Source organism: Hypanus sabinus, chromosome 13 (genome assembly GCF_030144855.1).
Source record: "Hypanus sabinus isolate sHypSab1 chromosome 13, sHypSab1.hap1, whole genome shotgun sequence".
NCBI classification, from domain to species: domain Eukaryota; kingdom Metazoa; phylum Chordata; class Chondrichthyes; order Myliobatiformes; family Dasyatidae; genus Hypanus; species Hypanus sabinus.
Genome location: NC_082718.1, coordinates 91381800 through 91404311, shown reverse-complemented (window position 1 = coordinate 91404311; position 22512 = coordinate 91381800). Strand labels below are relative to the sequence as shown.

Here is a 22512-nt window from a genome sequence, read left to right as displayed (position 1 = left end):
CAATACTTTGGCAGCAGAGATCATAACATGCCATTGAAAAAAGCACAAATAAAACAAAGATAACAATAGAATCAAAAAACTCATTTTGAAAGATGACAAGTAACTAGGACTTAGATTAAGTATAAAGGTAGAACTGTATTAGCAAGTAAACAAAAAATTGTCATTAGATTTCAAGATAAATATGCTGAATTGTAAACCAAGATAATCAACGAAGAATAAACACCTTGGATAAACAGAGAAATGGAACCCAGAATGAATAAGGGTGGGACACACAATGGAATAATAAAATATTTTAAAGTTAAAAGAACAATTAGATAAGTAAAGAAACACTACAGAATTAAAATTATAATCGACGATAAAAATGTGTTGGATCCCACACACCTCAGGTTTGAGGCACGGCCACAAAAGGATGTGCAGAATAGTGAAATAAGAAAAATATTGATTTGTTATTTTGTTCTAGTTATTGAATGGTGTGAAAAAGGCTGACATGATAAAATGAGAAGTCAAAGATATGTAAGATAAGGAGAGATAAAGTATGAAAACACAGGGAGAACAAAATCACACCTGGATAGACGCTATCATCTCATGCTAAAATGGAAAAACAGCAGAGCAATATGTTTTTAATTCATTTCTGGGAAACCTTTCATCCCTAACAGTCCCTGAGAAGGCAGGTATGAGCCACATAGTTCAACTGCTACGGCCTGTATGGTGATACATTGCAAGCAAAAAAAGGATTAAATGAAATATTGATAATATTATCCTAAGTATAGGCAGAAGGTTCGAGTGGAGTTTAAAATAAAGGAATTCACTAAGATAGGCAGGGAGAAGCAATTTCTGCTGATCGGGGTATTCAGAACAAGGTGAGGGATATGAGACATCTTCCATCATTCAGTGTACGTTCTACACACAGTGTACGTCCTGTACCTAATACAATGGCCACTAGTGAAGGTCTGCTGCTGCCTTAACCTATACACTTCAAGGTCTGACATGCTATGCATTCAGAGATACTCTTCTGCACACCACTGCTATAATGCATGGTTATTTGAGTTACTATTGCCTTCATGTCAGCTTGAATCCATCTGGATATTCTCCTCTGACCTCTCTCACTGGTAAGATGTTTTCACACAGAACAGCTGCTCACTGGATATTTTTAGCTTTCTGCACTCTAGAGTAGCCTTTCTGAACCTCTTTGCCCTGGAGAAACCCTTGAAGTAATTTTTATGTCTCAGGGTACCCCTACATAAAAATTATTGTATCTACAGCTTACAGTGCATTAGTGTCTCCAGTAAATTGTAGATATAATAAACCAAAACTAATTGTCAATGCCCTTTTGAGGAGAGAACGAATTTTTAGCCAACCTTCCTTGAAAAAACAGGTATTAACCTTTCTTGAAAGTAATCTCTTTCTTCCTCTTTCACAAATTTTAAAAACTCATAAGGCAAACATAATACATTCTGTTAAATAACTGGTTTAAGCCAAATTGGGATTTAACTTTGCTAAAGGTAGGCTCAGTAGATTTAATTTAAGCTTGTAAATTGGTTTTAATTAATGCTATTTACAACATGAAAATTATTGATAATGTTGAATAGTAGTTACTAAAAATGAAAAGCCAACACAATATGAATAAAAAATATAGCCTAGGACAATATTTTGTACATGACTTTGAAAAAACATTTTCTTACTAAGTGACTTGATTAGGCTCAAATACAGGCCTAGCATGTGAAACCTGTGCTTGTTAGTTGCCATAGACTAGGCACAATGGAATAGGATAATTTGGTAAAACCCTTTGATTGTAAAGTAGCTTTTATTGTAAAGATGGGTTTCTTTTTCATCTGTCGTTGGACTAGGGCAGTGAAATGACTCTGAAGGTTGTCACGGCCAAAATTGGGCAAGTCCACTCAAAGCTTGAAACATGCAACTCATACTCTCATTAGCCTACTGTCCTCCCCTCCATGCAACACAGCACTTACCAACCATCAACGGCCTCCCCTATCCCTCGTCAAACACTAAGAATGGACTCAACCCAATAAACACGGTCCTGTTGTGCACCACCATACTGGCCTGAGAACTCTAATGAGATTGTTATCAAGGCTGCTCTGTCTCTGTCCACCACTGAAAGTGCTAAAATTATGTTTTTTTTAACTCGCAGAACCCCAGTTTATTTTTTTGAATAACGATCTCTAGCAACCTCTAGCAGAACCCCAGTTGAGCAACCCTACCCTAGAGGCTGATATGCATGAAAATCCCAGGAGATCTGTGGTTTCTCAGTTACTCAAATCACCCTGCCTGCCACCAACAATCATTCCACAATCAAAGTCACTTAGGTCAGCCTCTCTTCCCTACTCCAATGTTTGGTCTGAACTACAAATTAACCTCTTGACTATGCCTGCATGTTTTTATGCATTGAGTTGTTGCACATGATTGGCTGATTAGATATCTGCATTAATGAGCAGGTGCACAGATGTACCTAATAAAGTAGCCACTGAGTATATTAGGCCTTACACTTACTTGGAGTGAGATCTTTCCTCTGGAGTGTCAACCTATTAGATTTGACCTCTTTCTTTATAGAAGTACCAAACTTATGCACTGCACTAGCTCAAATTTGAAACAGCATCTTGCTTTATACTTTCCATCTTCCATTACCCAAAACTTTGACATACTTTATAGTGGAGAGTATATTGACAGGTTGCATCACTCCCTGATATGGAAATGCCAATGCCCTTGAATGCAAAATCCTACAAATAGTAGTCAATACGGACCAGTCCATCATGGGTAAAACCCTCCCCACTAATGAGGACATGTACATGGAGTGCTGTCACAGGAAAGCAGCATCCATCATCTAGGACCCACACCATCCAGGCCATGGTCTCTTCTTACTGCTGCCATTAGGAAGGTGATACAGGAGCCTCAGGATCTACACCACCATGTTCAGGAATAATTATTACCCCTCAACCATAAGGCTTTGAACCAGTGTGAATAGCTTCACTCAAATTCACTCGGCCCATCACTCATGGACTCTTCATCTCATGTTCTAGGTACTTAGTGTTTATTTATTTGTTATTTTTTCTTTTTATATTTGCACAGTTTGTCAACTTTTGCACATTGTTTGTTTGCCCATCCTATTGGGTGCAGTCTTTCATTGATTCTATTATGTTTCTTGGATTTTCTGAGTATGCCTCCAAGAAACCGAATCTCAGAGTTGTATACTTACTTTGAACTTCATGCTGCCATGCCCCTGCCCACCCCCACAATCTGCATGTGGACTCTCCATAGAGTCCAGTGGGGTAGCACAGGCCTTCACTGCTATCTCAGCTCACGGACTGAGAGATCTGCCTGCTGAGCAGGTGCCATGTATTATGGCCTCATTGAAGTCAATGGGAGAAAATAACTGCCCGAAGAACAGCAAGGAAACATTTCCATTTGCTTTAATACATCTACATATCATTGTTCTGTTAGGTAATCCCTCAGGATGCCTGCTTCCGGACTATAGTGAAAGATACCTGCATGTAAGCTCTTTAATGTGCAGTGTTGCATATTACTTGTCATTACAATTAATTATCAGTACAACCTTTCTAATGAACCTTTATTTTAATAGAGGAATTTTAAACTCAAAACTGACCGCAATCCATTGGTTTTGGCAAATTGGAATCTAGCTCAACTTACTTGTAGCTTGCAGCTTGGTTCATTTCAGTTCATCACATCTCAGTTTTTTCTGACTAATAAATACCTCACACGGTACCCTGATATTAACATGCATTTCACAACAGCAGCATATTGGCTGTCAAGCAGGATGCCTGGAAACGATCAAATTCAACTAATAAAGCAATAGTAAAATAAACCGGGGGTGGGGGGGGGGGGGGAAGAGGGTGTTGCCAGATGCCCTTACAAACAACTGACATATTCAAGAACAATGTAACAATCCTAAAATGACACAGCTATTTAATTAATTATACATATCCTGCCCAGCAATTTGTCCCTTCCATTCTGGCTATACTTTTGATCTCCTCTCTCCGTTGGTTTGTGCTGATGGCAGACTAGCCTGCTGCAGAGTTGTACTGTGAAGTAATTTCCTAGTTCAAACTACTGCAGCAATACTACACAACTGCAAACTTAATGATCACAGTCAATGATAAGTAGCTCTGCAATCATAAAATATCAAATGATATAGAAAAAGAAATTAATTATTACATAATTATAACTCCAATGAGAAAGTCTAACCTCTAATATATTTACTGATTGATATGAGCAAGTAACTGCACTGACATTTTCAATAGCGGTATCCAGCCATTGTAAGAATAGTTTATTGGACAATTATCTGCAAAGATTGCAGCATATGAAGAGATAACTCTATGTCTAAACTTCCCATATTAAATGTATCCTCTGAAGATTAGCAAGGGAGCAATCTTGCAGTATCATTGTGTATTCCCTAAAACATCCACTTTAAACAGTTTACAAGTACCAAAGCTTTAAGCAAATAAAGGAGGGCAGTTGATCAGAGCCAGAATTACATGAAGATAAACATTTACCTTTGCTTTGCGTTCTTTCCTCTCCCACCATTCATCAAAAGTCCTAAAAGCCACCATCTCAACCATTTTGCGGTTCAAGTCTCGCTTCATTATGTTCTTAAGTTCCTTCATGACCACCAGCAAGACTCCATCGATGGTGGCCTTATGAGGATCTTCCTTCTTGATTTCATATCCAGGAGGTGGGACCGTGGGATCAAACTTTGGCAATGGAGTCCACGGCAGACCATGAGCAAGACTTGAGTTCATCAGATACGGACGGTACGGTTGCATGTTGCCAAACTGCAGAGTCATACCACCAGCCATGAAAGGTGGGTAAGGAGACGGCCCTTGGCCTTGCATTATACGGCTCAACATCTGAGTCTGCATCTGAAAAGACATTTGCATGCTTCCCCACTGGTTGCCTATGCAGTTCATCAGGTCCATGGACATCATTGGATACATGTTGGGAGGGAAAGGATGCAGGTGAGGGAGCAGGGGAGGGGGAGGTGGGGGAGGAGGCGGAGGTGGTGGGGGTGGGGGTGGGGGAGGAGGGGGAACTCCAGGAGGGCACAGGTCTGGCCGAGCTGGAAGCGGAGGGGGTGGAACAGAAACAGCGGGATGCGTTGGAGGTGGGGGAGGTGGAGGAAGAGGTGGTGGCAATGGAAATCCTGCTTGTGGAGGTGGGGGTAGCGGATGGAATCCAGGTGGTGGTATAGGTATTGCAGAAGCAGAGGAGCTGACCACTATAGTTTCTGAACATTCTGCACTGGTTATTGGACTCGCATTCGTTTCATCATCTGATATCTCCATGTCCTCCCCCGATGACTGGTGAGCCTGTCAAAACAAGATAGAAATGAAAACAAATTTAAAAACTCTTTTAGAGAAAATATTTAACAAGGAAAATACATGTAAAATGTATATCTTTTTAAATCACTTTATTCATCTTTAACACACACAGCGATTGCATTAACTTGAAAAGATTTGCGAGCTTAGAAATGAAAATGAAATATTTTTTTATCATAGTATTACTTATAGATTCCTGAAAATAAAATTTATTTTACAAACTCGGTAATCGTTATTTTATTCCTTGTTATTTCTTGGATTTATATTTTGCAATATTTATTGCAGATTACCTAATAAAGAAGTGTTATCCTTCCTTCTGAACACTTCTAGGTACTTGGCAGCATTCAGAATGACAAAACTTGCAAGGGAAAGCTGCATCAATGTTAGAGGGAACAACAAATTCAGAAAAGAAAGAAGGATAAAGACAACACCTTGCAGCCCCTCATAATCTTGGCTCCCACTACAACAGACTGTTGAAAATCCAATGAGGAAGAGCATTTTTATTAGCTAGTGTTGTGCATTTAATGTTTCAGTAATATTTGAATAATCTTGTGTATATATTTTTTTTGATTAAGCATTCTTGTTCATTTAAATAATTTATTGCATGTTAACTGTATAAATAAATGCATCATCACACTACCAAGTGATATGTGTACGCCTCACTTAAAATAAAGAACAAAGTAATTTCAGACTCCCGTGTCTTCTTTTGAATTAGTTTAATGTTTTGTAGTTAAAGAACGTAAGTGCTAGTAAATATCCATGTCCTTGTTTTCTTCTGCATTATTCTAATGCTCCAGAACAATGGTTCCTAAAGTGGGCAATATCACCCCCCCCTTCTCCGCCCCCCGATGGTGGTGGGAGTTTCTGAAGGAATGATAAAGATAAAGGGGATGGGGGGCACCTGAGGGATTACAGGTCTAATTTAAGAAATAAAATACTTATCATAAGTATTTGATCCTCAGCACCTCATAATTGATTACAATGATCACGTAATCACCTTATCTCTTGCTGACCCACCATTCTATTAGACTTTGCCCGGAGTGTGTTATAGTTGTTGAAAAGTAATGTGACACTTTGCTATTTGACATATTAGGAGAAATCTGGACTGAAAAAAAACACTACCATTTAGGGTTCCAGCCCCCATATTATTGCCGTTCACCACTGTAATACAGTTACCTAGGGCGATTCCCATGCTCTATTTACACAGTGATGCAATTCCTGTGAATTAGGTTATGACGTTCAATGGGCTAAAATTCAGAATCTGCCATTTAGAATGGACCTGACTGAATCCGCCTAAGCCATGGCCCAACTGAGATATCGCTGTCCCATTTTAAGAATCTCCAGGCAGTCAGGTTTTGCCTGAGCTATGATGACATCATAACTTTCCCCTTTATTGATCATGAGGTTGAACTAAACAGTAGGCGATTGACTGGTTGTTAATGAAGAATGTCAGAAGCATACCAAACAAAAAAGCATTGTAGACAGTATAGTGTGGAGCATCTGAAATATGTACTTATGCTAGCATCAAGCAACCAAGAGCCGCCCATGTGTCTGCAGTGTGAAAAAGATTCATTTCCAAATGAGGCAATTAAATCATCCTGGCTCTTCCAACATTTGAAGAGAATATACTCTGACAAAGCAAACAAAAACTTGGCTTATTTCCTGGCATTTCGTGAAAACTTGCAGAAATGGAAAGTACTTCAAAACTTGTTTGCCAGCACTTCACAACGAAACAGTGGTGGCTTATGCGCATGCTTCATACCACATTTTATTGCTCGTTGCTAAATCTATAAAGTCTCGTACAATTGGAGAAGAACTGATTCTGCCAATTGTAAGGGAGGTTCTGAGTATGGATTTGCATAAATCACTAGCCAAACAATTGAAATGACTCCGCTCAGCGACAACTCTGTTCAAAGACGAATAGATGAAATGTCTGAGAATGTGGAAGAGAGATTGTGCAACATGTATGGGACAATAGAATGTGCTCTGCAGTTGGATGAATCAACTTTGCCAGGCAATGAATCTTTGCTTTTTGGTTATGTTCGCTTCATAAAAATGAAAGCATGATTCAAGTTTGTTATTTGCAAGGGGACTACAAAAGAGATATGAAGTGGGAGTCAGTATTTCGGGTTGTTGAACAATCTTTCAAAGAGCAGAACATTCTGCTTACCAACATTCTTGCTTGTACAACAGCAGGGGCAACACCAATGATGGACCCCACTATGGGGTTATTACTTTCTTGAAAAAAGATGTCCCTTACATATATACCATTTATTATGTATATCACAAATAACATCTTGTCACAAAAAACTAGGTATTCAAAGTTCAAAGTATATTTATCAAAGCAGACATATGTCACCATATACAACCCTGAGATTTGTTTTCTTGCACCATATCAGAAAATCCAAGAAACATAATGGAATCATTGAAAGCTTGCATCCAACAATATGGACGAACAACCAATGAGCAAAAGACAACAAACTGTGCAAATGCAAAACAAATCAATAAATAAATAGGCAAGTAATAATAAAGAACATGAGATGAAGAGTCCTTGACAGTAAGTTATAGGTTGTGGGAACAGTTCAGTGATGGGCAGGGTGTGAAACTGAGTGAAGTTATCCCCTCTGGTTCAAGAGACTGATGGTTGAGGGGTATTAACTGTTCCTAACCTGGTGGTATGGTCCTGAGGCTCCTGTACCTTCTTCCCGATGGCAGCAGCAAGCTGAGAGCATGGCCTGGTTGGTGGAGGTCCATGCTGATGGATGTTGTTTTCCTACGACAGCGCTCCCTGTAGATGTGCTCAATGGCAGAAAGGGGTTTATCCATGATGGACTGGGCTGTATCTATTATTTTTGTAGGATTTTCTGTTTAAGGACATTGGTGTTTCCTTACTAGATTTGAATGCTTCACTCAGTAATCAACTCAAAGATATCAGGCTTGACGCTACTTTGTCAGAAACATTCGCAAAGCTTAATAAAAGCAATCTTCATTTGCAAGGAAATTATGTGAATCTTATCAAAGTCAAATCAGGCATCTAGAAATTTCTGTCCAAGTTAACCCTATTTGAGTGCAACATTGGTCTTCGTGGCCTTTTTCAAATTTCCAAGCCACTAGGAGTTAGAAAAGAAAAAGAGATGATGATCAAGTATTCTATGCTCAACAGGGTGAACTTCAGATTTCAGGATCATCTCTTGATCCAAACTCCAGATTGGGGAATAAATCCATTCCTGTACACTTGCAATGAGGAATTACTAGGAAGGATGGAGGAAGAACTGATCTGACTAAATCTTAACTGAGCTGAAGGTGAAGTTCAAAAGATGATATCAAGACTTTTGGTTGCAGAAAGAAATTTATGAACACTGTTCTGCACTGTGGAAAAAGGTCAAAATGTTCTTTGCCTTTCCAACATCATATTTAGTACAGCACAATTTCAGTGAGGTCACCCAACTACTTTCAAAGCAACTAAATAAACTGCAAATTACTGAACGTAGAGATCTGAGACTCCTGACATTCAGCCTGATGTTGAGAAGCTGCACCAAGCCCACCCATCTCATTGAAAGGTGAAAAGTTTTAAATAGATTTGAATATTTTTTTGCAATTATTTGTCACTGCTTTGAATTTGCAATGAATTTTCTTTCATTATGCATCGTAATACAAAATTCTTCAAAGCTTTTATGCAACAGCTGGAAAGGGAGAGGGGTATGCTGGGGAGGTGGTCTGGGAACCAATGGGGCTGTAACCCAAAAAAAATTAAGAACCGCTGGTCGAAAAGGAACAGATTTAATAGCAGCCATTGAAGCAATAATTCAAATTCAGTACTAAGTATTCATTAGCAGCACACTGCATGGAATATATCCAATTTAATTGATGTAAATATATATTTTTATAAAGTTTGTTTCTGACACTAATTTCTGCTCTTACACATAGGCTTGTTGCAATGTTATAATCTCAGGATGCGACAGTGTCATAAATAAATAGTATAAGTTGGATAAAAATGAATTAATATCCTGTTTTACATCTTTCAAATTTTCATTTCCAGTGGGACCATTAATAGAAACAAATTTATTAACTAAAGCTTTGTTTTGCTTTTGAGCCCATGGAAAACCCATTAATAACATCCAGATTATCATGGGAGCTGCTGCAAACAGATTTTGAGATTTTGATTTATCTTTGAAGTGTGAGTAATGCCAATATGGATTTTCCAGCCCACCAGATCAGTAATACACAAAGGAGAATCAACAAGCTACAAAATATAAATGCAAAAACAATTATAATCAGCTATTGTAACTTCATTAGCCAGCAAGCTAAAAGTTGAGAAACTCTAAATATGAAAAGTATCATCAGACAGAGCAAGACAAAGAGAATTAGCCACAATCACGGTGAATGGCTAAACCAGCTCAAGGGGCCTATTCTAACTTGGAGAGAACAATGGGAATCTTTGTTTGGGTAAAATTAATTCTCCAAAATTTCCATGCAATTTGATCAATAGAAATGATAGGACACCGGTGGAACAAGGGGATAAAGCATTCTGCCCTAAAGTACAAGTTTCATTTGGCAATGTTTCAGGTATTTTCATAGGTTCTCCAATTTTAAACTAAAATAAATAAAGTCAAGATTACATTGTAAATCGATATGGGAGGACATCTTAGGCAGAATCTCAAATTACCTAACATAAAATAAACCATTATTTTGCCCTCATTTTGCTGGATAGAATACATTTATTAAAGTCTGAAACCTTTTAGAGTTTATTTATTTTTTATTTAGAATTACAGCACCTTAGCAAACCCTTCCGGCTCAACAAACCCTTGCAGCCCAATTACACCAATGTGACCAATTAACCTCCTAACCCATACATCTCTGGAATGTTTGAGGAAACCAGAGCACCCGGAAGAAATCAAGGCATTAACGGGGAGAATGCATGAACTCCCTACAGACAGCAGCCGAACTGAACCTGCATACTACCATTAAGTTAAATTTACGAACGCTCGTGCTTGTATTTTCTAGTAAGACTGCTATTCAGGAAGGTTGCTTTTTAACCTGATGCTGTGGAGTTTCAGCAACACTCTTATCATTTTGCTTGTTTACAAAAACTGTATGTTCATTGAAATGACAAACAGAGAGTATCTGCAGATGCTGGAAATCCACGCAACACACACAAAATGCTGGAGGAATTCTGCAGGCCAGGCAGCATCTATGGAAAAGAGTAGAGTCAACGTTTCAGGCCGAGACCTTTCATTAGGACTGGGGAAAAAGATGAGGAGTCAGAAGTAAGTGGGAGGGGGTGAATTTGTACATCCGTGAGACTCAGCGTAGATGGGAGATCACTTCACTGAGCACCTACGTTCTGTCCACCAGCAAAGAGCAGGATCTTCCAGTGGCCACTCATTTTAATTCCACTTCCCTTTCCCAACAGGCTGGTCAATGGCTGGTCAATGGCCTCCTCTGCTGTCTCAATGAGGCAGAGTGGAGGAGCAACACTTATATTCTGACTGGGTAGCCTCCACCTTGATGGCATGAACGTCAATTTCTGGAATTTCCGGTAATACACCCACCCCCACCATTCCCCATTCCCATTCTCACCTCATCTCCTTGACTGCCCATCACCTCCCTCTGGTGCTCCTCCTCTTTTCCTTCTTCCATGGCCTTCTGTCATCTCCAATTAGATCCCTCCTTCTCCAGCCCCGTATTTCTTACACCAATCAACTTCTGAGCTCTATACTTCACACCTCTCTCCCTCCTGGTTTTACCTATCACCTTGTTTCTTCCTCCCCTCTTGCCATCTTCTTACTCTGACTCCTCATCTTCTTTTCTCCAGTCCTGATAAAGGGTCTAAGCCCGAAACACTGACTGTACTCTTTACCATAGATGCCGCCTGGCCTGTTGAGTTCCTCCAGCATTTTGTATGTGTGTTGTTCATTCAAATACCCTTTTTATTAAGAACAACAATTGCCATGCACAAATTTTTACAAACTACCTTTTCCCTGAGTCAAATAAACATTTCAACTTAAGATCATCATTTTAATCCCTTTCCCTTAATGCTTTGTGGTTTTGTTTTAAACTTATCAGTGGAAGACCATCTGCCGACTAGGAACCTGCCTAATCTTGGCACCGTTTGGAGGCAGTCAGGTCTTCAAATTTCCTTACAAAAGTTGCACTAAATATTGCACCATACCTCTGTCAGCCACAAGCAAAACATTTCCTTAATTGTGCAATGGGAAAAACAGTATTGAGATAAAGCACAATTAATAATGATGTACTGTAAATGTGGCAGAGGTACAGTATAAATTTCAATGCAGACAGCCCTGTCTGGCACTACACCAGTTGCAACAAATTCCAAGATAATCTACAAACGCACTACAGCTGACATGTCTGGTGACAGATCATTTTTCCAGTTACATGTAGACAAATGTTTTAACTTGAATAGCTGTCTTGTAATCAAAACCTGTATCGTATCTATCAAACCTAATCCTTCTGCTCAACACTTCAAACTGTAACAGATGAACTAGCAATCAAGAGCCAGCAAAGTCCATCCACTAGTAATAATTAACGAGATTGTCAGCAATGCTTGGATCATCTGTTATTCCAATACAAGGGCTCACTAGGTTTCCGAAGACCAGACTTGCGGAAATCCAGAGCAACACACACAAAATGCTGGAGGAGCTCAGCACATCAGATGGCATCTATGGAAATAAATAAAACGGTTAACTTTTCAGCTCGAGGCCCTTCTTCAGGACTGGAAAGGAAGGCAGAAGATGGCAGAATAAAAAGGTCGGAGGAGGGGAAGGAGGTCAAGCTAAGTGACAGGTGATGCCAGATGGTTGGGGGAAGAGATGAAGAAATGAGCTGGGAGGCGATAGTGGAAAAGGCAAAGGACTAAAACAGAAGGAATCTGATAAGAGACGAGAGTAGATTATGGGAGAAAGGGAAGGATGAAGGGTATCATGAGCAGAAGAGGTTAAAGGCCAGTGTGGGGTATAGAATAAGGGGAGGGGAAAAATTATCGGTAGCAGAAATTGATGTTCATGCCATCAGGCTGAAGGCTAGTTGGATGGAATATGAGGTGTTGCCCCCACCCCCACCACCCCGAGGTTGGCCTCATTGTTGCACAAGAGGAGGCTGTGGACTGATATGTTGGATCAGGATTAGGAATTAAAATGGTTGGCCACCAGTAAATACTGCTTTTTTGGGGGGGGGGAGGAGTTGCTCGGCAAAGTGTTCCCCCAATTTACGTCGGGTATCACCAATGTAGAAAAGGCCACATCAACCAGCACTGGATACAGTAGATGACCCCAAAAGATTCAAAAGTGAAGTGTTGCCTCACCCAGAATGGTTTGGGGCCCTGAATGGAGGTGAGGGAGAGGGTAAATGGCAGGTGTAGCATTTCTGTCATTTGCAGCAATATGTGCCAGGAGGGAGACTAGTGGGGAGGGACGAAAGGACAATGGGATCCAGAGTCCAATGGAATCAAACTTCTCCCATAAATTTTTAAAATATCTTTTCACAATGTATCCATGCCTGGAACTCTAAACTAAAAAAAGTTAATTTTCCCAAGCAGCAAAGCTGATCGACATCTCCAGCCACTAGCCCACCCCACCACTACTACATGATCACTATTTGTCAAAATCACTGTATAGACATTCACTCCTGCACCTTGTATTATTTTAGGTACTTACAATCAATGTATATATATATATGTGCTACCTTAAGTATTTATCTGTATTGTATTATTTATTATTGTGTTCTTTGTCTTATTATGTTTTATTATGCTGCATGGGATCTGAAGTAACAATTGTTTCGTTCTCCCTTACACTTGTATACTGGAAATGACATTAAACACTCATGAAGACTGGAATGCAAACACCTTCAGTATGGAAAAGGACTAGTAACTTGTTAATACAAAAGGCAACCAATCTTCAAAGACTGTTTATACATAAGCTCCCACATTGTTTTTAAAAACTAGCTGCCAGTTCACAGTGGGAGGCCACTTAACAGATCTGCTTCAGAAAGTGACAAGGTAAATCACTTCTATTGACAACTATTACATATTTAATCCAACAATTGATTCTCTAAGGCCATCAAAACTCACCACTGAACATGGAACATTCTGATTCTGTAGCATTCAGAGGGGGACTCAACAACTGAAATGTTCGTGGAAATCAACCTTCATTAAATTGTTCATTTCTTACTAATGGAACAACTGGTTTACAGAGAGTTCACAGAACAGAACCCTTACATAACCTAGGGCCTGCCTGTGTACAATGTATATGAAATTTGAACTTTGTATATTTAACCTACTTAAACAAACAGGGATTGTTGCACCATCAGAGCACGAAGGGGTTTCTCCATGACAAACAATGAGAATAACATATTAATATGTGAGCAAGATTCATCTACAATATGCTGTTAGCTCATAAACAGTCAAGGAGGATTTGAAGTTTAGTACACCACCAAAGAAGTATGATCATCTATTAACTCAATGCTATTTGTTTACTGAAATAAGATTGAAAGACTTGATATTAATAGAAAAATAGGAAGTGTGAGTAAGCAGAAAGGAGATAGAAAATAGCCCAAACACCGCAATGGAATTACTCTGACAAAAGTAATGCAGAGCCACTAACTTTATTGCCCCTGTTTCGTGTTGTAGCTGATGAACCCTGCAGGACAAGGAAACTAGTCTGCAATTGGAAGGTCTGTGGGAGAGAGATGGAGAAAGTGTGCAGAGAAAGGAATCAGGGTGTTGACCAGGGCTAGCAGAGCCAAACAAATCCATAGGGAACCAGTAGGAGGCCTCCTGTCCCACAAAGAGTCCTGAAAGAATAAGCAGCATTTAGCTTGTACAGCATTTTAGCTCCTAGTTCCCATTCACAGCCAAGTTTCCAGTCATCATCAATTCATGTTTTCCACAGTCACCGTGAAAGCTTGAATTTATATATGTTAAGCAAGTCCCACCTCTACACAGTAGAAAATAGTATATTCCAACCATCAGAATAAAAAGGGAGAAACAAATCGGAAATTACATTCCCTCTTTTTCCTGCATTAACTACTTTCCTTGTCACCCAGGCTCAACCACCTTCAGCTACTTCATTAGCAATCTGCATTCCATCATAAATAAGTTCAGACGGTTTATGACCCACTATAGAGTACAGCACAGGAACATCACAGGCCCTTCAGCCCACAATGTTGTGCCAAAAAATCAAAAACACCCAAACGCTAATCCCTCCTACCTGCACCTTGTCCATATGCCTCCATCTTCCTTATATCCACGTGCCTATCCAAACATTTCTTAAAAGCTTCTATTGTGTTTGCTTCTACCACCACACCAGGCAGCGTGCTCCAGGCATCCACAACTCTGAGTAAAAAAACTTATCCCTCATATCCCCTTGGAACTTACCCCCTCTCACCTTCAATGCATGCCTTCTGGTGTTAGACATTTCGGCCCTGGGAAAGAGATACTCTCTATCCCCTCTGTGTCTCTCATAATCTTGTAAATCCAAATCAGTTCTCCCCTCAGCCTCGGACCCTCCAGAGAAAGCAACCCAAGTTTACCCAGCTTCTCATGACAGCACATGCCTTCTAAACCAGGCAGCATCCTGGTAAACCTCTCTACACCCTCTCCAAAGCCTCAGCATCCTTCTTATAGTGGGGCGACCAGAACTGCTCAATGCAGGAATCAGAATTAATCTGTGTGCCCTCCGTGTGCAATGCGTGGGTTTTTCTCAGGTGCTCTAGTTTCCTCCCACGGTGCAAAGTCATACAGGTAGGTTAACTGGTCATTGTAAATGATCCTGTGATTAGGTTAGGGTTAAATCAGGGTTGTCTGGGGTGGCATGTCTCGAAGAGTGGAAGGGCTTACTCCACTAGATAAGTAAAGTTTGTGAAGTTGTCTAGATTGTCATTAGAATTGAAACAGAATAATACAAACAAATGCACTGTATTAGCTTAATAACAAACACTACACAATCTATTCAATACAGCTAGGAAATGCCCTTCTTTTTTAAGCCCTTTCTCAATGGCTTATTAAGTTAACCCAGTAACTAGTTGCACAATACAAAAGTCTGCAGGATCTCATAATCGTTGATCTGAGCGAGGAAGACCAAACTAAATCTCCTGGACTAGGTATGCTAGGCCTGCAAATCTATTGTGAACGGCAGGTAAGAACTTGGATGTGTGTTGTGTTTGAAACTGAATAGTCTGCCAATGTTCCCAAATGGGACCTGCATATTAATTACAGGTGCCAGAGAAAGATATTGGAGAATGAGTTACACTGGAGGAACTGAAGTGAGCATCTTCACAAAAGGCAGAGGTTTATACAGATTATGAAATGTGTAATGATGGATTCACCCTCAATAACAAATATTTTCAGCTTTGCTTCTCTATGTTTAATTGACCTCGCAATGTAAACTCAGTTCTTTTGCCAACTCAGCAAGCTAATTTCCACATATTTTGGAAGCTGATATGCAATGTGCCAAAACTGACTTCAAATAAATGATATAAAAATTATTATTTTTTTAATTATAAGTGTAAAACACATTAAAAAAACAACTTGGACTGAACTCCAACTAATGTTAGAAATGGTACAGATTGCTTTTTGACCAAGTACCAAGTAGAAAAGCATAGTGCAATATTTTTCTAAAAGATCTATGATCAGGGGCTAAGTGATACTAAGGTAGCTGCTTTATTGCTAATTGTTGACACAATTGAGCAGATAAAAAAGAAATGGACTGAAGAAATTACCAGCACAGGCAGCACTTTTGCAGGAAGTACTATGGCATACAAAGGCAGTGACAATCACAGGGCAGAATTATATAGCACTGATATCAAAACGAAGCTATTCACTCCACTGTGTCCATACTGGCTCACACCTAAACCACTCATTAGTTCAATCTACAAGTTTCTTTTCCATAACCTTGCAAATTTTGCTTCATCCATATACTTATTTAATTCCTCCTTGAAGGCCACAATAGAACCTGCCCCCACCACACCTGCAGACATCACTTTCGCGGTTCCTACCACACAAAAAAGTATATTTTTCCTCTTGCCACACTCGACTCTCTTCTACTTTAATACCAGTAACTTTGACCCCTTCAACAAAGCAAACAGCCAGATTTCTTCTCATTTACATGCTTCCATCTAATCTCTCCTTAGCATTCTTTTTCCCAAAGAAAACAATACCAATCTCTCTAATCTATCCTTGCGATAGTAGTCCCTCAACAATAGAACTTTCTCATAAATCTTTTCTGGACCTTCACAAACACTTCACATTGTTTCTACAAGTTGATCAGAAATGAACACACTAATCCAAATGAGGTAAAAAGCAATATGTTACAAAGGTTCAGCAGAACTGTCCTTTTATATTCCCACTTTCAGTGATTTATACACATAAATCGGGTCCCTCCACTTCCGCAACTCTTTCAAAGTGTCCGTTATTCCATAAGGCTCTCCTCACCCTTTCTACCAAAATATATCATTGCACGCTTCTCCACATTAAATTTCTTCTGTGTATTTCCCTATTGTACCAGCCTGTTTATATCTTGCTGCAATCACTATCCTCTCCTCAGTTTACTGAGTTTTGTATCATCATCAAATGTAAATAGTAACTTGGACCCTCTATTGATTAAGATAGATGGCCCCAACACCAAGCCCTTAAGAATATCCACAATTTCTCTTCTTCCAATCCAAAAAAATACTCATTCATCATGACCATTTGCTGTTATTTCACCAAATTCATATCCTTTCATATCGTGATGACGAGCCTGTTATGTGGCACCATATCAAAAGCCTTCTGGAAACCTACATTAATTGCATTATTCCCTTGAACTCTATGCACTTCTTAAGTCCATCACCCCAACTGGGACAAGCAGATTGCCAGACTCCTCTGTCCTGAGCCAGTCTTTCAAGTTTCAAAGAACACAGAACATAGAATAGTACAGCATAGTACAGGCCCATCGGCCCACAATGTTGTGCCAACCCTTAAACCCTGCCTCCCATATAACCCCCCACCTTAAATTCCTCCGCATATCTGTCTAGTAGACTCTCAAATTTCACTAGTGTATTTGCCTCCACTACTGACTCAGACAATGCATTCCACGCATTAATCACTCTCTGAGTTAAAAAACCTTCCTCTAATATCCCCCTTGAACTTTCCTCCCCTTACCTTAAAGCCATGTCCTCTTGTATTGAGCAGCGGTGCCCTGGGGAAGAGGCGCTGGCTGTCCACTCTATCTATTCCTCTTAATATCTTGTATACCTCTATCATGTCTCCTCTCATCCTCCTTCTCTCCAGAGAGTAAAGCCCTAGCTCCCTTAATCTCTGACCATAATGCATACTCTCTAAACCAGGCAGCTTCCTGGTAAATCTCCTCTGTACCCTTTCCAATGCTTCCACATCCTTCCTATAGTGAGGCGGCCAGAACTGGACTTACCCCAGATATTGCCCATCTTCTTGGTGTATTTGTTGGCATCTCTGTAGCAATGGATTTTTATGGGATGGGATTGCTAGTCCTATACCCAACCCTCCTCCTCTTGCAGTCTGGTTTGGGACCATCCATGGCAGAGTTAACTCTATCCACAACTTCATCAAAAACTTCTGCTAAGTATTCATCACTGAGAAGTGAAGAATGATCCTCCTCTAACAATTTTGAAACTGGTTGATGCCTTTTGAGGAGTTCAGCTGACAGAATTCCAGGGGTTGGAGTTTAATCAAGTAATGATTAGTTTAATCATTTAAACTTATTCTCAAATGTTTGTTAAATATAATTGTGGTATTTGTGACCCAATTTCCACAACACTGTGGTATGAGTGAATTAATGTCAGTAATTGAAGAGGAGGTGCGACACAGGACGTGTGAATGTTCACAGTATTCAAGGCCTGGACTCTTCTAGAAATGAGCCTTATTCAATAAATCCTTTGATCAGAATATGCAATTTGCTATCAAGGAATGAGGTAGATAACTTAGATACATTTAAGCAGAAGGTAGCTTAAGGAAAATGGGGAAAGGATACTGATGGCTAAGCAGCTGGCATAGATAGGTTCACGTGGAGTATTAACACTTTCTAAGCTGCAAATTCTATTCATTACTAAGTTATCTGAAAGGGTATCCTTGCTATTTTTCCACCTTCCTAGTGCAGTCTAGTGCTCCTTAATACACAAAGTGGATATATTGCATAAATACCCAAGAACCTTCAACGAACGCACATGAATATTCAGCTGAGTTGTTCACCAGAAATCATTTGTATTATTTTACAGTACCTTTACTGAAAAGAAACCCACATGGTATATCACAAAAAGATGAGAAACCGCATACCAAGGTTTGGAAGGACTGCCGAAAAGTTTAGTCAAACAAAGTGGTTTAAAAAAAAACCCTATTAGAATTGGAGAGTGCTGTTGAGGAAGATCACCAGTGGAGTGCCTTGTCAGATTGACAAGGTCTGAAATTCAATTATTCAAAGTACATTTAATATCAAAGTATGTACGCAGTACGCAACCCTGAGATTCGTCTTCCCACAGACTGTCACGAAACAAAGGAAACCACGGTATCTGTTCAAGGAAAAACATCAAACCCCTCCCCCAACACGCAAAAAAAACCAAATCATGCGAACAGCAAAAAAAAAACAAGCAAGAAATACAGCGTATAAAACTCAAAATTGAAAGAGTTCAGGCAAATTCAGTTCAGCTCAATATATACATATACATGCAATAACGTGAACTAGAGAGCAATCTACAAACCACATTGATTGAACTCGCCCAAGACGCAGGACTCTATCACAATCCTCCGTGAAAGGGAGAGCATGAGAGCGAGAGAGCGCATTCAAACACAGGGGCTTTCCTCAGGGAGCAGCAAGTGAGGAGAGAAACTGTCACATGCAGTTTCCACCAGCAGTAGCGAGCATGAGACTGGTAAGCTTGCAATTAACTGATCTTGTACAATGTAGAACTTCAAAATAATTTCATCTGATTGAAACCCAAATCCTTCAAGATGTTGAGCTCCACTTCAACATGTCCAACTTCTGTCTGCCTTTTTGTGGGACATTTGGAAAAGTCATTCCTACTAAGAAACTCTCACACCTTTCTCAGGTACAGCAATGACTACATTGCCACTGCTTCCTGCACTCAGAGCTCAAAAGTATCACTACTTCCACTGACAATTTCCACCGTGCTCCCACCTTCACATGATCCATCTCTGACATTTCTCCTTCTGGATTTCTGCGTGTCCACCTCAGCAGAGACGCAAGCCACAATCACCCATTACAAGCCCACAGCTCCCAGAGCTGCTTCCTGTTGGGGAATCTCACTCAATTCTCCAATTTCTAGTCACTCTCTTTTCTTTTGTTGCTACTTTGGGCGATTTTGATTGGAGCAGCCTGCAGATCACAAACGACACAACTCTACTTTCCACCACAGTTTATCTGATAGGTTCAAAGTAAAATTTATTATCAGAGTACATACACATCACCATATACAACCTTTGAGTTTCTTTTGCAGTGGACATACTACGTAAATCTATAGAACAGCAATTGTAAAAGGGATCTGTAAACTGTAAACATCAGGAATTGTAAACAAGCCGTGAAAATGCAAATAATAAATAAATAGCAATAAATAATGAGCATGAGTTAACAAAAGAGTCCTTATGTGACAGTAGTTATCCCCTTTTGTTCAAGAACCTGATGGTTGAGGGGTGGTAACTGTTCTTGAACCTGGTGGTGCGAGTCGAGATACCTGTACCTTCTATATGATGGCAGCAGCGAGAAAGGAGCATGGCCTAGGTGGTGAGGATCTTTAACGATGGATGTTGCTTTTCTGTGGCAATGTTTCATGTAGATGTGCTCAATGGTTTGGATGGCTTTACCTGTGACATACTGAGCAGAATCCACTACTTTTTGCAGGATTTTCCGCTCAAAGGCATTGGTGTTCCCACACTAGGCTGTAATGCAGACAGTGAGCACACTTTCCATCACACATCTATAGAAGTTTACCTTAGTTTTTGAATCCCCGCAGACTCCTGAGGAAGGAGAGGGGCTGTTGTGCATTCTTCACAATAATATTTATAATATCGGTCCATGACAGGTCCTCCTGAGATATTAACACCCAGGGATTTAAAGTTACTGACTCTCTCCATCTCTGGCTGGAGATTACTGGCTCATGGGCCTCTGGTTTCTCTCCCCTGAAGTCAACAATCAGTTCCTTGGTCTTATTGACATTGAGTGAGAGGTTGTTGTCATTACACCACTCAGCCAAATTTTCAATCTCCCTCCTGTATGATGATTCATCACCATCTTTGATACAGCCCACAACAGTGGTGTCAGCAGCAAACTTGTATATGGTGTTGGCGCTGTACTTAGCCACGCAGACATAGGTGTAAAGTGCGTAGAGCAGGGGCTAAGTACACATCTCTGTGGTACTCCTTTTGTCATCTGGGGTCTACAAGTGAGGAAATCCAGGATCCAATTGCACAAGGGGGTACTGAGGCCCAGGTCTTGGAGTTTATTGATTAGTTTCGAGGGGATTATGGCATTAAATGCCACGCTGCTATCAAGCATCCTGATGCATGCAACATTGCTGTCCAGATGTTCCAGGGTTGTGTGAAGAGCCAACCAGATGGCATCTGCTGTAGACCTATTGCTCCAGTAGGCAAAGTGGAGTGGATCCAAATCACCACTCAAACAGGAGCTGACGCGTTTCAACACCAGCCTCTCAAAACACTTCATCACTGTGGATGTAATGCCTCTGGGCAATAGTCATTTGGACAGGTTACCAGGCTCTTCTTGGGCACTGGTATGATTGAAGCCTGCTTGAAGCAGGTGGGTACCACACACTGCCAGAGCACTACCATACACTGAGGAGACATTCTACACGTGCTTCAGAGGTGCCTTCCTTTTTGCTAAGCTTAACCACATCTTGCGTACTTCCCACAACCCTGCTCCTCCTGTCCTTTGCTTTCACTCCACACTCAACGGATCACTGCCACTTCCATCAGATTCAAAAGGATTTCACCACAGAAACTTATTTCCTTCCATTTCATCATTTTGAAGGATTTGCTCCCTTTGTGGTTTCCTGAGTCACTCTTGTCTCCGCCCACCAGCTCCTGTGATATTGTCCTTCCACTTCTACTATTTCCAACATCCAGGGACTCAAACAGTCTTTCCAGCAGCATAGTAATCCTTTTGCACTTCTTCCAACCTAGTTTTCTGAATTTCATATTCAAAATGCGGCCTGCTCTACACAGGAGAAACCAAACTGGGTGATCCCACTGTGCACCACTTGTGCTTACTCCACAGAAGTGACCCCAAGCTTCTGATTACCTGGCATTTAAATTTCCCATTCTACTTTAATTCTAACCCATTGGTCTGTGGCGTCTTGTACTGTCGCAATGAGGCTGAACGTCAGTTCAAACATCTTCCCCCTGGGTCATGAAGCCTTCTGAACTCAATACTGAAATTTTCAGCTTTAGACAACTCATTCTTAAGTTTCTTTCAGACTATCTGCCACAGACCTGGCCATTTTTGTCACCTATCTGATTTTAGCCCAGTCTCTTCTCTTTTCTTGATATAAATGAAGAAAGCTAATGGCATGCTGGCCTTTATAACAAGAGGAATTGAGTATAGGAGTAAAGAGGTCCTTCTGCAGCTGTACAGGGCCCTGGTGAGACCCCATGTGGAGTATTGTGTGCAGTTTTGGTCTCCAAATTTGAGGAAGGACATTCTTGCTATTGAGGGAGTGCAGTGTAGGTTCACAAGGTTAATTCCCGGAATGGCGGGACTGTAAAGATTGGAGCGACTGGACTTGTATACACTGGAATTTAGAAGGATGAGAGGGGATCTGATCGAAACATATAAGCTTAAGGGATTGGACACGTTGGAGGCAGGAAGCATGTTCCCGCTGATGGGCGAGTCCAGAACTAGAGGCCACAGTTTAAGAATAAGGGGTAGGCCATTTAGAACAGAGATGCGGAAAAACTTTTTCACCCAGAGAGTGGTGGATATGTGGAATGCTCTGCCCCAGAAGGCAGTGGAGGCCAAGTCTCTAGATGCATTCAAGAAAGAGTTAGATAGAGATAGCGGGGTCAAGGGATATGGGGAGAGGGCAGGAACAGGGCACTGATTGTGTATGATCAGCCATGATCACAGTGAATGGCGGTGCTGGCTAGAAGGGTCGAATGTCTTACTCC

At 40.5% G+C, this 22512-nt stretch overlaps 1 protein-coding gene across 1 annotated transcript in view; it reads right to left on the bottom strand.

The window, feature by feature from the left end:
• Positions 1-22512, bottom strand: part of setd1ba (SET domain containing 1B, histone lysine methyltransferase a) — a 153908-nt gene that overhangs the window by 78442 nt on the left and 52954 nt on the right. Inside the window, exon 8 of the mRNA XM_059988198.1 lies at positions 4527-5339. Within this exon, the coding sequence (XP_059844181.1) occupies positions 4527-5339 (813 nt within the window). The remainder of the gene's footprint in view (positions 1-4526; positions 5340-22512) is intronic.